This window comes from Mesoplodon densirostris, chromosome 3, assembly GCF_025265405.1.
Source record: "Mesoplodon densirostris isolate mMesDen1 chromosome 3, mMesDen1 primary haplotype, whole genome shotgun sequence".
Taxonomy (NCBI): domain Eukaryota; kingdom Metazoa; phylum Chordata; class Mammalia; order Artiodactyla; family Ziphiidae; genus Mesoplodon; species Mesoplodon densirostris.
Genome location: NC_082663.1, coordinates 141,143,848 through 141,155,612, shown reverse-complemented (window position 1 = coordinate 141,155,612; position 11,765 = coordinate 141,143,848). Strand labels below are relative to the sequence as shown.

At 59.4% G+C, this 11,765-nt stretch overlaps 1 protein-coding gene across 2 annotated transcripts; it reads right to left on the bottom strand.

Annotated features, from left to right (window-relative positions):
* Nucleotides 1-3,254: 3,254 nt before the first annotated feature.
* Nucleotides 3,255-10,753, bottom strand: ARRDC2 (arrestin domain containing 2). Of its 2 annotated transcripts, none has more exons than XM_060092169.1 (8): nucleotides 10,267-10,753; nucleotides 7,009-7,075; nucleotides 6,635-6,782; nucleotides 5,787-5,889; nucleotides 5,442-5,698; nucleotides 5,132-5,294; nucleotides 4,706-4,863; nucleotides 3,255-4,434 (listed from the first exon to the last, which is right to left on the bottom strand). In XM_060092169.1, the coding sequence occupies exons 1-8, from the start codon at nucleotides 10,523-10,525 to the stop codon at nucleotides 4,381-4,383; spliced, it is 1,209 nt and encodes a 402-aa protein (XP_059948152.1). In that variant the 5' UTR covers nucleotides 10,526-10,753; the 3' UTR covers nucleotides 3,255-4,380. The 2 variants fall into 2 exon arrangements, with proteins under 2 accessions (XP_059948152.1, XP_059948151.1); XM_060092168.1 differs by lacking the exon at nucleotides 10,267-10,753 and adding an exon at nucleotides 7,167-8,394.
* Between the last annotated feature and the right edge of the window lie 1,012 nt (nucleotides 10,754-11,765).

The following is an 11,765-nucleotide window of genomic DNA, read 5'->3' as shown; positions in this document are numbered from 1 at the left end:
CTAATAGACACGTAAATCAAACATATAAATATGGGACTTCCCTGCTGGTTCAGTGGTTAAGACTCCACGAGCTTCCACTGCAGGGGGCAGGGGTTTGATCCCTGGTCGGGGAACTAAGATCCAACTGAGGAGACTCTGGTCTAGGGACAGGGAGGTCTATAAGGGAGACGTCCTGGGGAGAGGAGCTCCAGGGGGAAGCCTCAGCACGTGCAAAGTTCCTGAGGTGGGGATGATCTGGCAGAGGGTCCCATTCAGGAAGATCTAAGCCCAGAGCAAGGAGAGGAGGCGTCAGGGGGCAGCACTGGTGGGGAGCAGGGGCACCAGGACGGGCTGTCCTGTAACTGGAGCCAGGCAGGAACACATCTGCCCGCCGCCCGCCCAGCCCCAGCACTCCCTGCTCAGGACAGAATGTGCTGGGAGGAGAGGCTGGTGGTGGCTGAGCCTGGTGGCTGGAGCAGGGCGGCTGGAGGATTCCTGAACAGCAGCCCGGCTGGGCTTGCTGCCAGTGAGGGTAGAAAACAAGCAGCAGGCGCCCTGCCTGCCTGTCACCCTATGCCCCAGGCTTGGCCCGGCCAGGGCAGGAGACAGAGACGGTGAAAGAGTCAGAGACTGAGAGAGATGGAGAGATGGTGACCAAGAGAGATGGTGAGCGAGAGAGACAGAGATGCAGAGATGGTATGTCAGAGACAGGAGGAGATAGAGGATACGAGAGACAGTGACAGAAAAACAGCCAAAGAGACAGTGAGAGAACAACGTGAGGCGGAGATGGGGGAGGCAAAGATGGTGAGAGAGGCAGAGATAGAAAGACAGTAGTGAGAGACAGAGAACTGGCATTGACTCTGAACCGGTGACAGGTCTGATCCTAGAGGGTCCTGGGAAAAAGCTTGAGGCAGTGACATTCCCACTCCCATCAGTCTTTGTTCACACCAGAGTAGATGGGAAGTCCCCTCCAGTCACTCATACCTGCTGCGTGCTGGGTCCAGGGACACAGCCCTCACCCAGCCCCACCCTCAAGGTCTCAGACAAACAAGTGAATACCTAAATAAGAATTTCAGAGACTGATGAAGGCTATGAAAACATCAGGACAGGGGGATGGGGGAGGGAGTGATGAGGGGTGGTGACTTTAGGTTGGGGTATCCTTGCGAAGGCCCTGAGGTGGGAACCAGCTTGGGGTGTTTGAGTAGCAGCCAGGGATGGAGGGGGAGCTGGAGGGAGAGGTGGGTGGGTGGTCTTAGGGGACCAAGGAGGGGAGGGATTTTATCTTAGAAGAATATTTGGCCACCTTCTCTACACTCTGTGGGCCCCTCTCTATGTTCAGGGAGTTCCCCAAATTCTGGGCTGCCTGGGCCAGCTCCATCCTGGTTGTCATTTATCTGAACCAGAAAATCTGCCTCCTTTAGGGATCAGGTTCCAGATAGTTGCAGACGCAGGAGTCCTGGGGTCATGAGGTGGCTTGTCCTCCCAAGCCCCCTGGGGGAACCTTTCATAGAACTGTACCCGCACCCGCTAATGCAATGAACACCTAAGACTCTTCTTAGTTTGGGAACATGGATCTGGAAACTGGGATCTTGTGTCTCCCACAATCCAGCTGAGGGGAAACTCAGCCCCTCCTGAAGCTGCCGTCTTGGATCTGGGTGACTGTGTTAAGGGAACATCTCCTCTCTGCTGCCAGGCCCCAAGGAACCCCAAGTCTGACAAGCTCCAAGCTTGATGGCAGATCAGCAGCCCAGGGTGGATGCTGCTGGACTAGGAGGGCTGGGTGAACCCCACAACTAGGAATCACTGGGAATCAGTGCCCAAATTTAGATTGGTGGAGAGGAGGTGTTCCAGAGTCTCAGATGGAGAAACTGAGGCTCAGAAACAAGTGACCGGCCCATCATCACACAGAGAGCAAAGCCTGACCCCAGAGCTCCCAGTGTCCACCCCTTGTCCCTGCCCCTCAGCCCTGCCCATGGCTACTCTGGGCTGCTAGTTAATTTTCACTACCTTGGGAAGGCTGGTGGGCACAGCCAGGGCTATCAGAGGGTGGTCTAATTGGGTCCTGCCCAAATGGGGTGTGGCCTAGGGTCTGGGGTGGAGCCCAGGCTGTCAGGGAGTGTCGCATGGGTGTCACATGGCCTGTAGGGTATGGATCCCAGAGTTCCAGGGGCAGTTTTGAGTGGCAGCTCCATCAGTCCTTACTGTGAGACCCTGGGAGAGTTACCTCATTCCATTGGACTCACTTTCCCCACCTGCAACTCCAGAAAAATGACAACCTCCACACGGCTAGGGCTGCCTTAAAGCCCTGTGAGTGTTCAAACAAACCCTCGTACAAGCACGGCCACAACAGCATGAGCCACGACCACTAGGAGGTGGAAACGACCCAAATGTCCATCAACAGGGTGTGAGTGGATAAATAAAATGTGGTTCATCTACACAATGGAATATTATTTGGCCATAAAAAGGATTGAAGCACTGAGTCATGCTGCAACAAAAGTGGTTGAACCTCCGAATATGCTAAGCGAAAGAAGCCAGACACAAGGGTTTCCCTGGTGGCGCAGTGGTTGAGAGTCCGCCTGCTGATGCAGGGGACACAGGTTTGTGCCCCGGTCTGGGAAGATCCCACATGCTGTGGAGCGGCTGGGCCCGTGAGCCATGGCCACTGAGCCTGCGCGTCCGGAGCCTGTGCTCCGCAATGGGAGAGGCCACAACAGTGAGAGGCCCGCGTACCGCAAAAATAAATAAATAAATAAAAAGAAGCCAGATACAAAAGGCCGCGTATCCTATGATCCCATCTACATGAAATATCCAGAACAGGCAGATCCAGAGACAGAAAGCAGATTAGTGGTTGCCTGGTGCTAAGGGAGGGGGAATAGGGACTGCTAATGGGGACAGGATCTCCTTAGCAGCTGATGAAAATGTTCTAGAACTAGCTAGAGGTGATGGTGGCCCAACACTGGAAAGACCGCATAGATAGGGCTCCTCCTGCCTTTGGCACCCCTCTGCCCCTCATCTCCATTCTGTGAGGACAGATGAGGCCTCTGCCTGCCCTCCACCGTCCACGGTCCCAGCTTCTGCTACTGCACAAGGTGAAAGCATCCGGCGCCAGCCTGAGCTGTCTCCCTATGTGTCCCTGGGTCTCACCTTCACCTTCTGGACAATGGGCCCCTCAACCCTTCTCAGCCTGGAATTCCATCTGAGATCCAGACTCAAGATGGTGGACAAGGCCACCCCAGGTTCCTCGGCACCTGAGGGCAATAAACCACTAAGCACAGTCTCTTCCTCCGTGCTTTTATTTTTAAAAAATAATTGTACAAAAGAGAACAATTTAAGGCTTAACGGAAATGTGGAGTCCCAGGCAAGGGTCCTGCCTCAGCCTGGGCTGGGACTCTGCACTTGGGGGCTTGTCCAGCTGCCCCATTATGTTTTGTCCCTCCAGGACACAGGGGGTGCCCAGAAGAAGCACACTGGCCCTGCTGTGTCACCCCAGGCTGACCTCTGTCCCCGCAGCCTGGTTTAATGCTCTGCTGTCCCCGTCTTGAAATTCTGAATTCTTCAACAAGGGGCCCCACATCTTCATTTTGCAAGTGATGGAACTTGTCTTGTCTGTCTCACTCTGAACCTGGGTTTCTCGGGCCATACAATACCCAGACAGCTCTCACGTCCTGGAGTGTGTGGAGGGGACCCCCAGGAAGCCTAGCCTGGGCCAGGAATCTCTGGCTTTCAAAGGTTTCAAAGGCTGGAGTCGCTGCCCTTGTTGCCCTGTTGCCCCACACAGCTCTGATGACCTGCTTCCCTGAATGCCTCATTCCTGGGTCCTCTCGCCTGCCGGACCTTGCAGTGTGGCCTCGACTGAGGCACTTGCTCTCTGAGCCCCAGTTCTAAGATGAAGGGGGCAGTCTCCACACATCACTCGGCTCTGACCTTCTTAGACTTTTCCTTCCCCTTGCTTGCCTGCCCTCTGAGCTCTCATTCATGCACCAAAGCCTCAGCTAAAATGCCCTTTCCTCCAGGAAGCCTTCCTGCTCCCTTTGGACTCTCCCAGCTCTTGGTCCCTTCCTCTGGTCCTGTGGGCCTGGAAGTGTTTATGTCTGGCTCTGTCTCTCCCAGACTGGAGGCTTCTGGGGGACCACAGGCTGGCAAAGACAGGTTGAACAGTCTCTCGGATCTTATGGTGGGCATTTGATACCTTATGAGAACCAGTCCAGATATGTCAGACTCCAGACTGGCTCTTCCTCTGCTCTGTGTGATGCTGGAATGGCCCTGCCCCATTCTGAGACTCGGTTTCCCCAACTTCAGTGCAGTCAGGCTGGTCTGCTCTTGACCCAGCCATCCTCACTCATGTCCACGCTGGCTGGAAGCACGTGTACAACCTCATCCCTTGAAGTTTCCACTTGCCACTCAGCAGGTCATGCAGCGGGGCCTCATGGCCTCTGAAGGTGGGTTTGGATCCTCCTGCGGGGGGCGGAAATGATCCCATCAAGTCTCAGGAGGCCCTGGAGGCTCAGAAACACGCCTCCCCACCCTCCTCATCTCCACTCCCGCACTTGGCCGGGGGTGACACCTTGAAACAGACTAAGGTGCAAGGCGGGTTCAGGCCCTTGCACCTGTATGGGGGTATATAGGAGTTCCATCATTACTTAAAACTCACCTGTGGCTCTCTACTCTCATCTTGGCTCCCAGGGCCTGGAGAGCCACAGGGGCTTCTTGAACCCCCCAAGCTCACCTCGGAGTACAGGGGTGGCGGGCGGTAGCGGAACTCCTGGATGTAGGCAAAGAAGGGGCCTTCAGCACCCACGTCAGGGTCCTGCAGTAGTCGGAAGGGGCTCTGCTCCAAGGCCGCCACCTCCTCATCGGCCACCACATCTGAGTACTCGGGAGGTGCTGGAATCGAGAGACAGGGTGGGTGAGGCTGGTAGAGGAGGCGGGCAGCCCCAGAATTGGGGACAGTGGCTGGGAGCTGGCTTGTGCCAGTTCTGGGGCTGCTGAGCTGTGCGCCCTTGGATTGGGATTCTGGGGGAATTCATACTCCCAACATGACTGTTACTGAGCACTTTTACAAATGGGGGCATCAAGGCTGGGGGACGGAGAGTCAGCCAGGCACCTGCCTCTCTGCCCACCCATGCCCCCCACAGCAGGATGGAGAGATCACCTTCAGGTCGCTCTGGCAGGACCCCCAGTCCCCAGTCCAGCAGGAAGCTGGCATGGCTGCCCACGCTGGACGAGCGGCTGCCGAAAGGATGTAGAGGAATGGTGCCGATGACCAGGGGCAGCTCCAAGAGCAGCTTGGATGAGCCCGGGATATCCACGCAGACCTGGAGGAAGGAGCCATGATAGAGGGTGCCCAGGCAGCCCCAGCCACACCCTCCTTCTATAGCAGGAGGCCTTGGTGGGGGACGGGGGGAACCTCAGCCTGGAGGACAGAGCGGACGCAGCCACCCCAGCCCCCGAGGATACTCTACCTTGAGGGTGTAGTCCACATGTAGCACGCGGCAGTGCAGAATAGAAGGACCCACAGGAGGGATCCGCAGCGCCCGGCCCTGCCACAGTGCCCGCCGCCCGGGGCCCACAGGCTCCCCTGAGAGACTAGCCACCACTGCTCGTTTCTGTTTGCGGGCACCTCGCGCCATGAAGGTCTGTGTCTGGACCACGGCCGCCCGTGGCAGCACTGGGCGCGTGGAGCCGTTGTCAATCTCGGCAAAGACGGGGATCACCTCACCTGTAGGGTGGGATGGCAGGGCCTCAGTTTCCCCACCTGCAACCCTGACACGGGCCTTCTTCCCAGTCCAGCCCCTCCCACCTGCTACCTGGTGTATAGCCCTTGCGGTCGATCTTGGCTGAGAGGGAGACAAGGCCACGGTTACTGTACCAGGATCGGGCGATCTTCTCCCGAGCTCCCGCTTGAGGGGCCTGGTGGGGTGGAGGGAAAGGACATGAAATGCATCCCATTGTGCCAACCACAGACCCCCTGAAGCCTCTAAACCACCCTCAGCTAAAGAAGGATTTGGGGCAGGGCCTAGTATCCAAGTTTCTTTTTAACAATCTAGAAACTATTTGTAAAATGGATCCAGGAATATGACTCATCTCATTAAACTGAAAACGAAGTGAACAAGCCAAGCATTTAGTGCGTAATGAGCGCTTAGTAAGCCATTATTGTTTTCTGTTTGTTTTTTTTTTTCGGTACGCGGGCCTCTCACTGTTGTGGCCTCTCCCGGTGTGGAGTACAGGCTCCGGACGCGCAGGCTCAGCAGCCACGGCGCACGGGCCCAGCCGCTCCGCGGCATGTGGGATCTTCCCGGACGGGGGCATGAACCCGTGTCCCCTGCATCAGCAGGCGGACTCCCAACCACTGTGCCACCAGGGAAGCCCAGTAAGCCATTATTATTGCAAGCTCTGACTGAGTCCCATTTCATGGAGGAGGCACAGGAGGCTCAGAGAAGGCGAGACACTCATCCAGAAACACACAGCCAACTGGTGCCCCTGGGACTTGCACCTGGCTCCACTGGATTCCACAGGCATTCCCATACCTGCCTCCCTCCCTGCCAGGGCTCAGCTGTGACCCCCACTATGAGAAGGGAGTGAGGAGCCAGTCACCAAATAGCCAGGACCCTGCCTGTGATGCTCCCATCCTACCTCCCCAAGGGCAGCAACTCACCAGCAGAGCCGGTGTGTTGATGTCCACAGGCTCGATAACAGTAAACACCTTCCTTGCCCGGCGGGCAGGGACCCAGGGCCGGTGCAGGGTGGCTTTGATGCAGTATCGGACACTGCCATGTTTGCCTTCAAATGAAGTCACTAGCGTCCTGGGGGTGGAGGGAAGGGGCTTCAGTGGGTGAGATCCACAGACTCCCGGGCGGAAGATTCCCAAAGACTTTCGGGGATGAGAGACACGAGGCACTCCTGGGGGGCCCCCCTGGGAGACAATCTTGCGGCTCGGGGGTCCCCAGATACCGAGCAGTGGAGTCCCAAACCTGGAAGGGGCTGCAGATTTAGGCACTCCCCTGCAATCCTCCACCCCATTTGACTTACGGTGGCAGCTGGAAGCTGAATGGGAACTCATGGCGTCCAGGAGGCAGCGTTGTGATCTCTCCGGTGTCTGCAGGTAGGAGCAAGAAGGGGAGGCTCAGTGGCTGTGAGGGGCTCCCGGAGCGCGCAGCACGCGCCGTGCAGGGGTCCCCAGGTGGTACCTGGCGCGAGTAGTGTGGCACGGTGGCTCACAACCTCCACGCGCTCGCTGTAGCTCTGCGTGTACGCGGTGCTCGAGCCCGCGCTGCGCGACTCGGTCCAGTGTACGTGGGCGCGACCCCGCGCGCGCAGCTTCAGGGCGCCCACGCGCGCCGGGCCCGCCAGCTCCAGCAGCACCCGACCGGCCACCGCCTGGCCGCCGCTGAACACGGGCTCGGCGCCCGCGTTCGCACCATCCAGTTGCACCACGAACACCTTCACCTTGTCGAACAGCATCGCGGCTGGGATACGAACTCTCGGCGCGCGGTCCCTGGCTTCGAACCCGCGACGTGTAGGCGCGAGGTGCGGACTCTGCAGCCTGAGAACGCGAACCCACCAGGCGCGCGCAGGCGCACTAGCTAATCAGGCCAGAAACTCCTCACTGCCTGCGCCGGCGCCGCATTTATACGGCAGGGAGGGGCGGGGCGAGACGCAGGTCCCGCCCCCGGAGAGGAATACGCCAATGGCGCGGCGAGAGGCGTGGCCCCGCCTACGCGTGGAGCAAAATAACAAAAGCCCCGGCTCGCGACCCGCTGCCCTCTACCCTAATGGACCCTGGGGTGAGGCTGAAGCACTGCGGGACAAAGCAAGTATCCCTCAGACTCCGGGGGTCAAGAGGAAGAACTGAGGTCTGGAGGACTCGGGCCTGAGGTCACCCAGCAAGAGCATTCTGCCGTCGGTTTAATCGTCAACCGGCCGCCACTTGCAGACGTGACTCGATGCACGTCCAGCCCGAGCTGGAAGGGTGTATTAACAGCCAGGCCCCAATCGAGGCCCTGAAAGCCTAGGACTAACTACCTCGGGCCTCAGTCTCCCCCGCCCTGTGCAATGGGGGAGGGAGGAAGAAGTGGATGGGGCCTCCCTCCACTCGGGCGCCTACTGCCCCCTCCTCTGATTTGAAACCCGCTCAGCTGGCTGACCCGGGCTAGTGACAACCACTTGGCGCCTGAGTTTCCACGTTTGTAGAGCCAGAAGAAAATCATTCCCGACCTCAGAGGGTTGTGCATGAATCACGGTGTAGCCCCTACTCGACCCCTCCCAGAGCCTCTCTCCCGAGTCATCAGCCCGCTCCTGACACACTGCCACTCGTCTGCGCCTCAGCGCTTTTGCCCCGACGTTCCTTTCCAAACTTTCAGCACCTGTCCTCCCTCCCCCGCCTCCGCAAACTCCTACTCTAGGCCTAGCTCTTCCCCTCACAGACAGAGCCGAGTACCGGGGAAGCTCACGGAATCCCCGGATTCAAGGCTGCGGTGTGCCTTTGGGGTGGTAACCCGTCTCTGGACCTCGGTCTCCTCGGAGAAGAACCATATGCACGGTTTCCTAGATGGGAGCTGACTGATCGCGATTTGCGGAGCGCCTGCGCCCTCTGGTGACAGGGGGATGTACTGCTGCTTGAACCCACCCCATAGTTTGGCCATCCCCTTTTGAGTCTGGCTCAGGCCACACCGGGACCCCCTGAGGCCAAGGCACACCCAGCAGGCGGCGGCCATAAACGGACACAACCCATCAGTGATAGGGGTAAGGGCAGGCCGGAAGAGAGGGGTAGAGGCTGTCCACTCAGTGATCACCCTGGGTGGGGGGGTGGTACCGGAGGAGGGCGCTCTGGGGCTGAAATAAGGGGCCGGGACCTTCTCCCAGGGCCAAATAGAGCCTAGAAAGAGGACAAGAGGCTATAAGCCCAGGAGGAGGTGGGGAATGGAGTGACCCTGGGGGGATGGGAAGGCTCTTTCTTTTGGTTTTTGTTTTGTTTTGTTTTTTGTTTTTTCTTTTTGGCCCCACCGCACTCGGCTCGAGGGATCTTAGTTCCCCAACCAGGGATGGAACCCGCGCCCCCTGCAGTGGAAGCCCAGAGTCTTAACCACTGGACAGCCAGGGTAGTCCCAGGAAGGCTCATTCTGAGCCAGTGCCCTCAGTCCGCTTCACAGATGGGTCCCCAGAGGCCCAGAGAGGGGCAGGGCCTCACTAGAGGTCACACAGCAACTCCACAAGCTTCACCCCTCCAGTATCTTAAGGAAGCTACCAGTGAGTGGGACCAGGAGGACTGTAGGGTGAGATCAGCCCCAATTTCCCTCGAGTCACAGGGAAAGGGAAGTAACTACAGGGCCCCTTCCTGCCTCACCCCTTGCCGGCTATGCCTCGGTTTCCACAGCTGCTCAGGCAAGAGTCCCCACACCTGGGGGGCGTTGGGACAAGTTTGCAAGCCTGTAGGCAAAGCATCTAGTGTGTACACTGCTGGAAAAAAGGGGGCTGCGGGTGGGGAGCCAGGTTCGAGCTGCTTCCTGCTTCTGCCCATCTTGCAGATGGGTATGGTGAGGTCTGCCTTCCCCAAGAGGAGGTGGCCAGGACAGCCCAGAGAGGCCAACACCCTCCTCAGCCACATAGCACAGTGCTGGGGCACAGACTTACTCTTTCTGTTGGCCCTGTTCTGCTCCCGACTGGCTATATGGCCTGAGGGTGGAGGACTGAGGTTCAGAGCAAGGTAGGGACATGCCCAACACCTAAGACTCCCAGCCTGATGTGACCCCACCCCAAGTCTTCTCCCTGCCTGGGATGCAGTCCCACCCTGCATCCACCTGCAACCACCACCAGAACCCCCAACCCAGCGAACAACCCTTCCTGTAAAAACTGGTAAGGGGCACTGGCAGGGCGTGAGACAGGGGCCTTCTCTGGGAATCAGAGACACCAGGCCTGGGGCTACTGTGGCATCCTAGGGTCCAGAGAGGAGGAACTCCCAGTTCCACCAAGGGATTCCCCCAGACTCCATACAGGGGGGGCTCCCCACAGCAAAGCCTCTAGGTCGAGGGCGTCCCAGCTCTGGAGGGGAGGGGCGCGCCCAGACCCTAGGAGGAGTTCCTGGAAAAGAGGGTTTTGGAGGGGGGTAGGTGGGTGGGTGTCCCACCCTGTAGGAGGGTCCACAACCTGAGGAGGAGGTCTCCATATCTTGAGAAGGGTCACCCGACCACAGCCTCTAAGTCGAAAGGCTGGCTTTGGAGAGGGGCGCCCAGACCTGGGTAGAGGGTCCCGGGGGATCCTGGCTCGGGGTTGGGGGGATGAGCGGCTCACCTCGGAGCAGCAGCTGCCGCCGCCGCAGGTATGTCTCGGCGGCCGCGAAGTCGCTGGACACCGCATTTACACCCACGCTTCGGCCCTCGAGCCAGTGGGTGACCGCCCCGCCGCGCGCCGCCACCTCGAGAGCTGTCACCCGCAGCGGCGACGCTGCCTCCAGCAGCACCCGGCCGCACAGGCGATCCCCGCCACGGTACGCGCCGCCCGGGTCCCGCGCCAGCTCCAGCGCGAAGCTGCGCACGCCCCCCGGGCGCATGGCTCGGGCCGGGGCGCACGGCGGGGCTGCCGCACCGGCGCGGGCCCGCTGGGCACCCGGCGACGAGGCGCACAGCTGGGGCGCGTCTGCAGACCTCCGTGGTCTCAGCTTTGGTCTTCGCCGCGCCGGGCGGCCCCCGAGCGTTCTCTTGCTTCTGCGAACTTTGTGCGGGCGCCGCCGTGCCCGGCCGGCACGTAGTTGGCGGACTTCCTGGTCCTCCGCGTCAGCCCCCGTGACGCGCTCGAGCCTCCGGGGACGTGCCGCCCGCGTGTCCGTGCGGCTGACTTTGCTACCCCCAGGGCGGGGCGGGCCCTGTTTTTTTGAGTCAGAAGCGGGTGGGGGCGGCTGTGGCTGGCGCGGAGCGGAGGCAGCCACCGGTCTCTGTCTTGTGGACTCATTCGTCCCCTACGCGGCACCTTTGGACCGGGCGCCGCCCCAGCCTCCATCTGGTTGTTCCGCAAACACACCAAGCTCGGGTCTTGCTTCTTAGCCTTTGCACTGGCTGTCGCTGCTAGGAACGCCCTTCCCCCAGATCTGCTCTCCACCCACCCACGCCCAAATGTCACCAGAGTCATGCTCTGGACTTATTTATTTACGGCTCTATTCGCTGTGTTTGTGACCGCTGTGTGTTTACTATGCCTCCTCCGTCAGACTGGGTGCTCCCAAGGGTGAGCACTGTGCCCTATTTTCGGCATCCGATCTTACAGAAGAGGAAACTGAGGCCCCCAGGGGGGCAGCCACTGCCTAGAAGCATCCACCGGTGTCAGAGTCAGGACTCGAACTCACATCTGACCACAGCCCACTGACACCTCCCCAGACCGTTCTTGCTTTTGTGCCCCACCTATCACTTCCAGCCAGGTGGCCCATGGCCTTATCGGAGGCTGCCAGAGCCTGGGCTCTCAGCTGGACCCAGATTAGCCTCCCTCTCCACCCAGGGCCCAGCATCTGCCTGCCTCCGCCACCTGACTCCAGCACTCCGAGCCCAAGGCCTGGAGGGACCCTTTGATTCTACTTATGTCTAGAACCTTCCCCTCCATCCTGCCCCAGAGGGGCCCTCAAACCCCAGGATCACACCACTCCCCTCCCCATGGAGTGCCCTCCACCAAGTCCATTCTTCCCTTTGGCCTATGGACCCCTGAGTTTAAATCCTGGCTCACCCCTCCCTCCTCACTCTGTAGCCCCAGGCAGGTGGCTTGACTTCTCTGAGTCGCCCCATCCTACCCTGGTCAGGTTCTGGTGA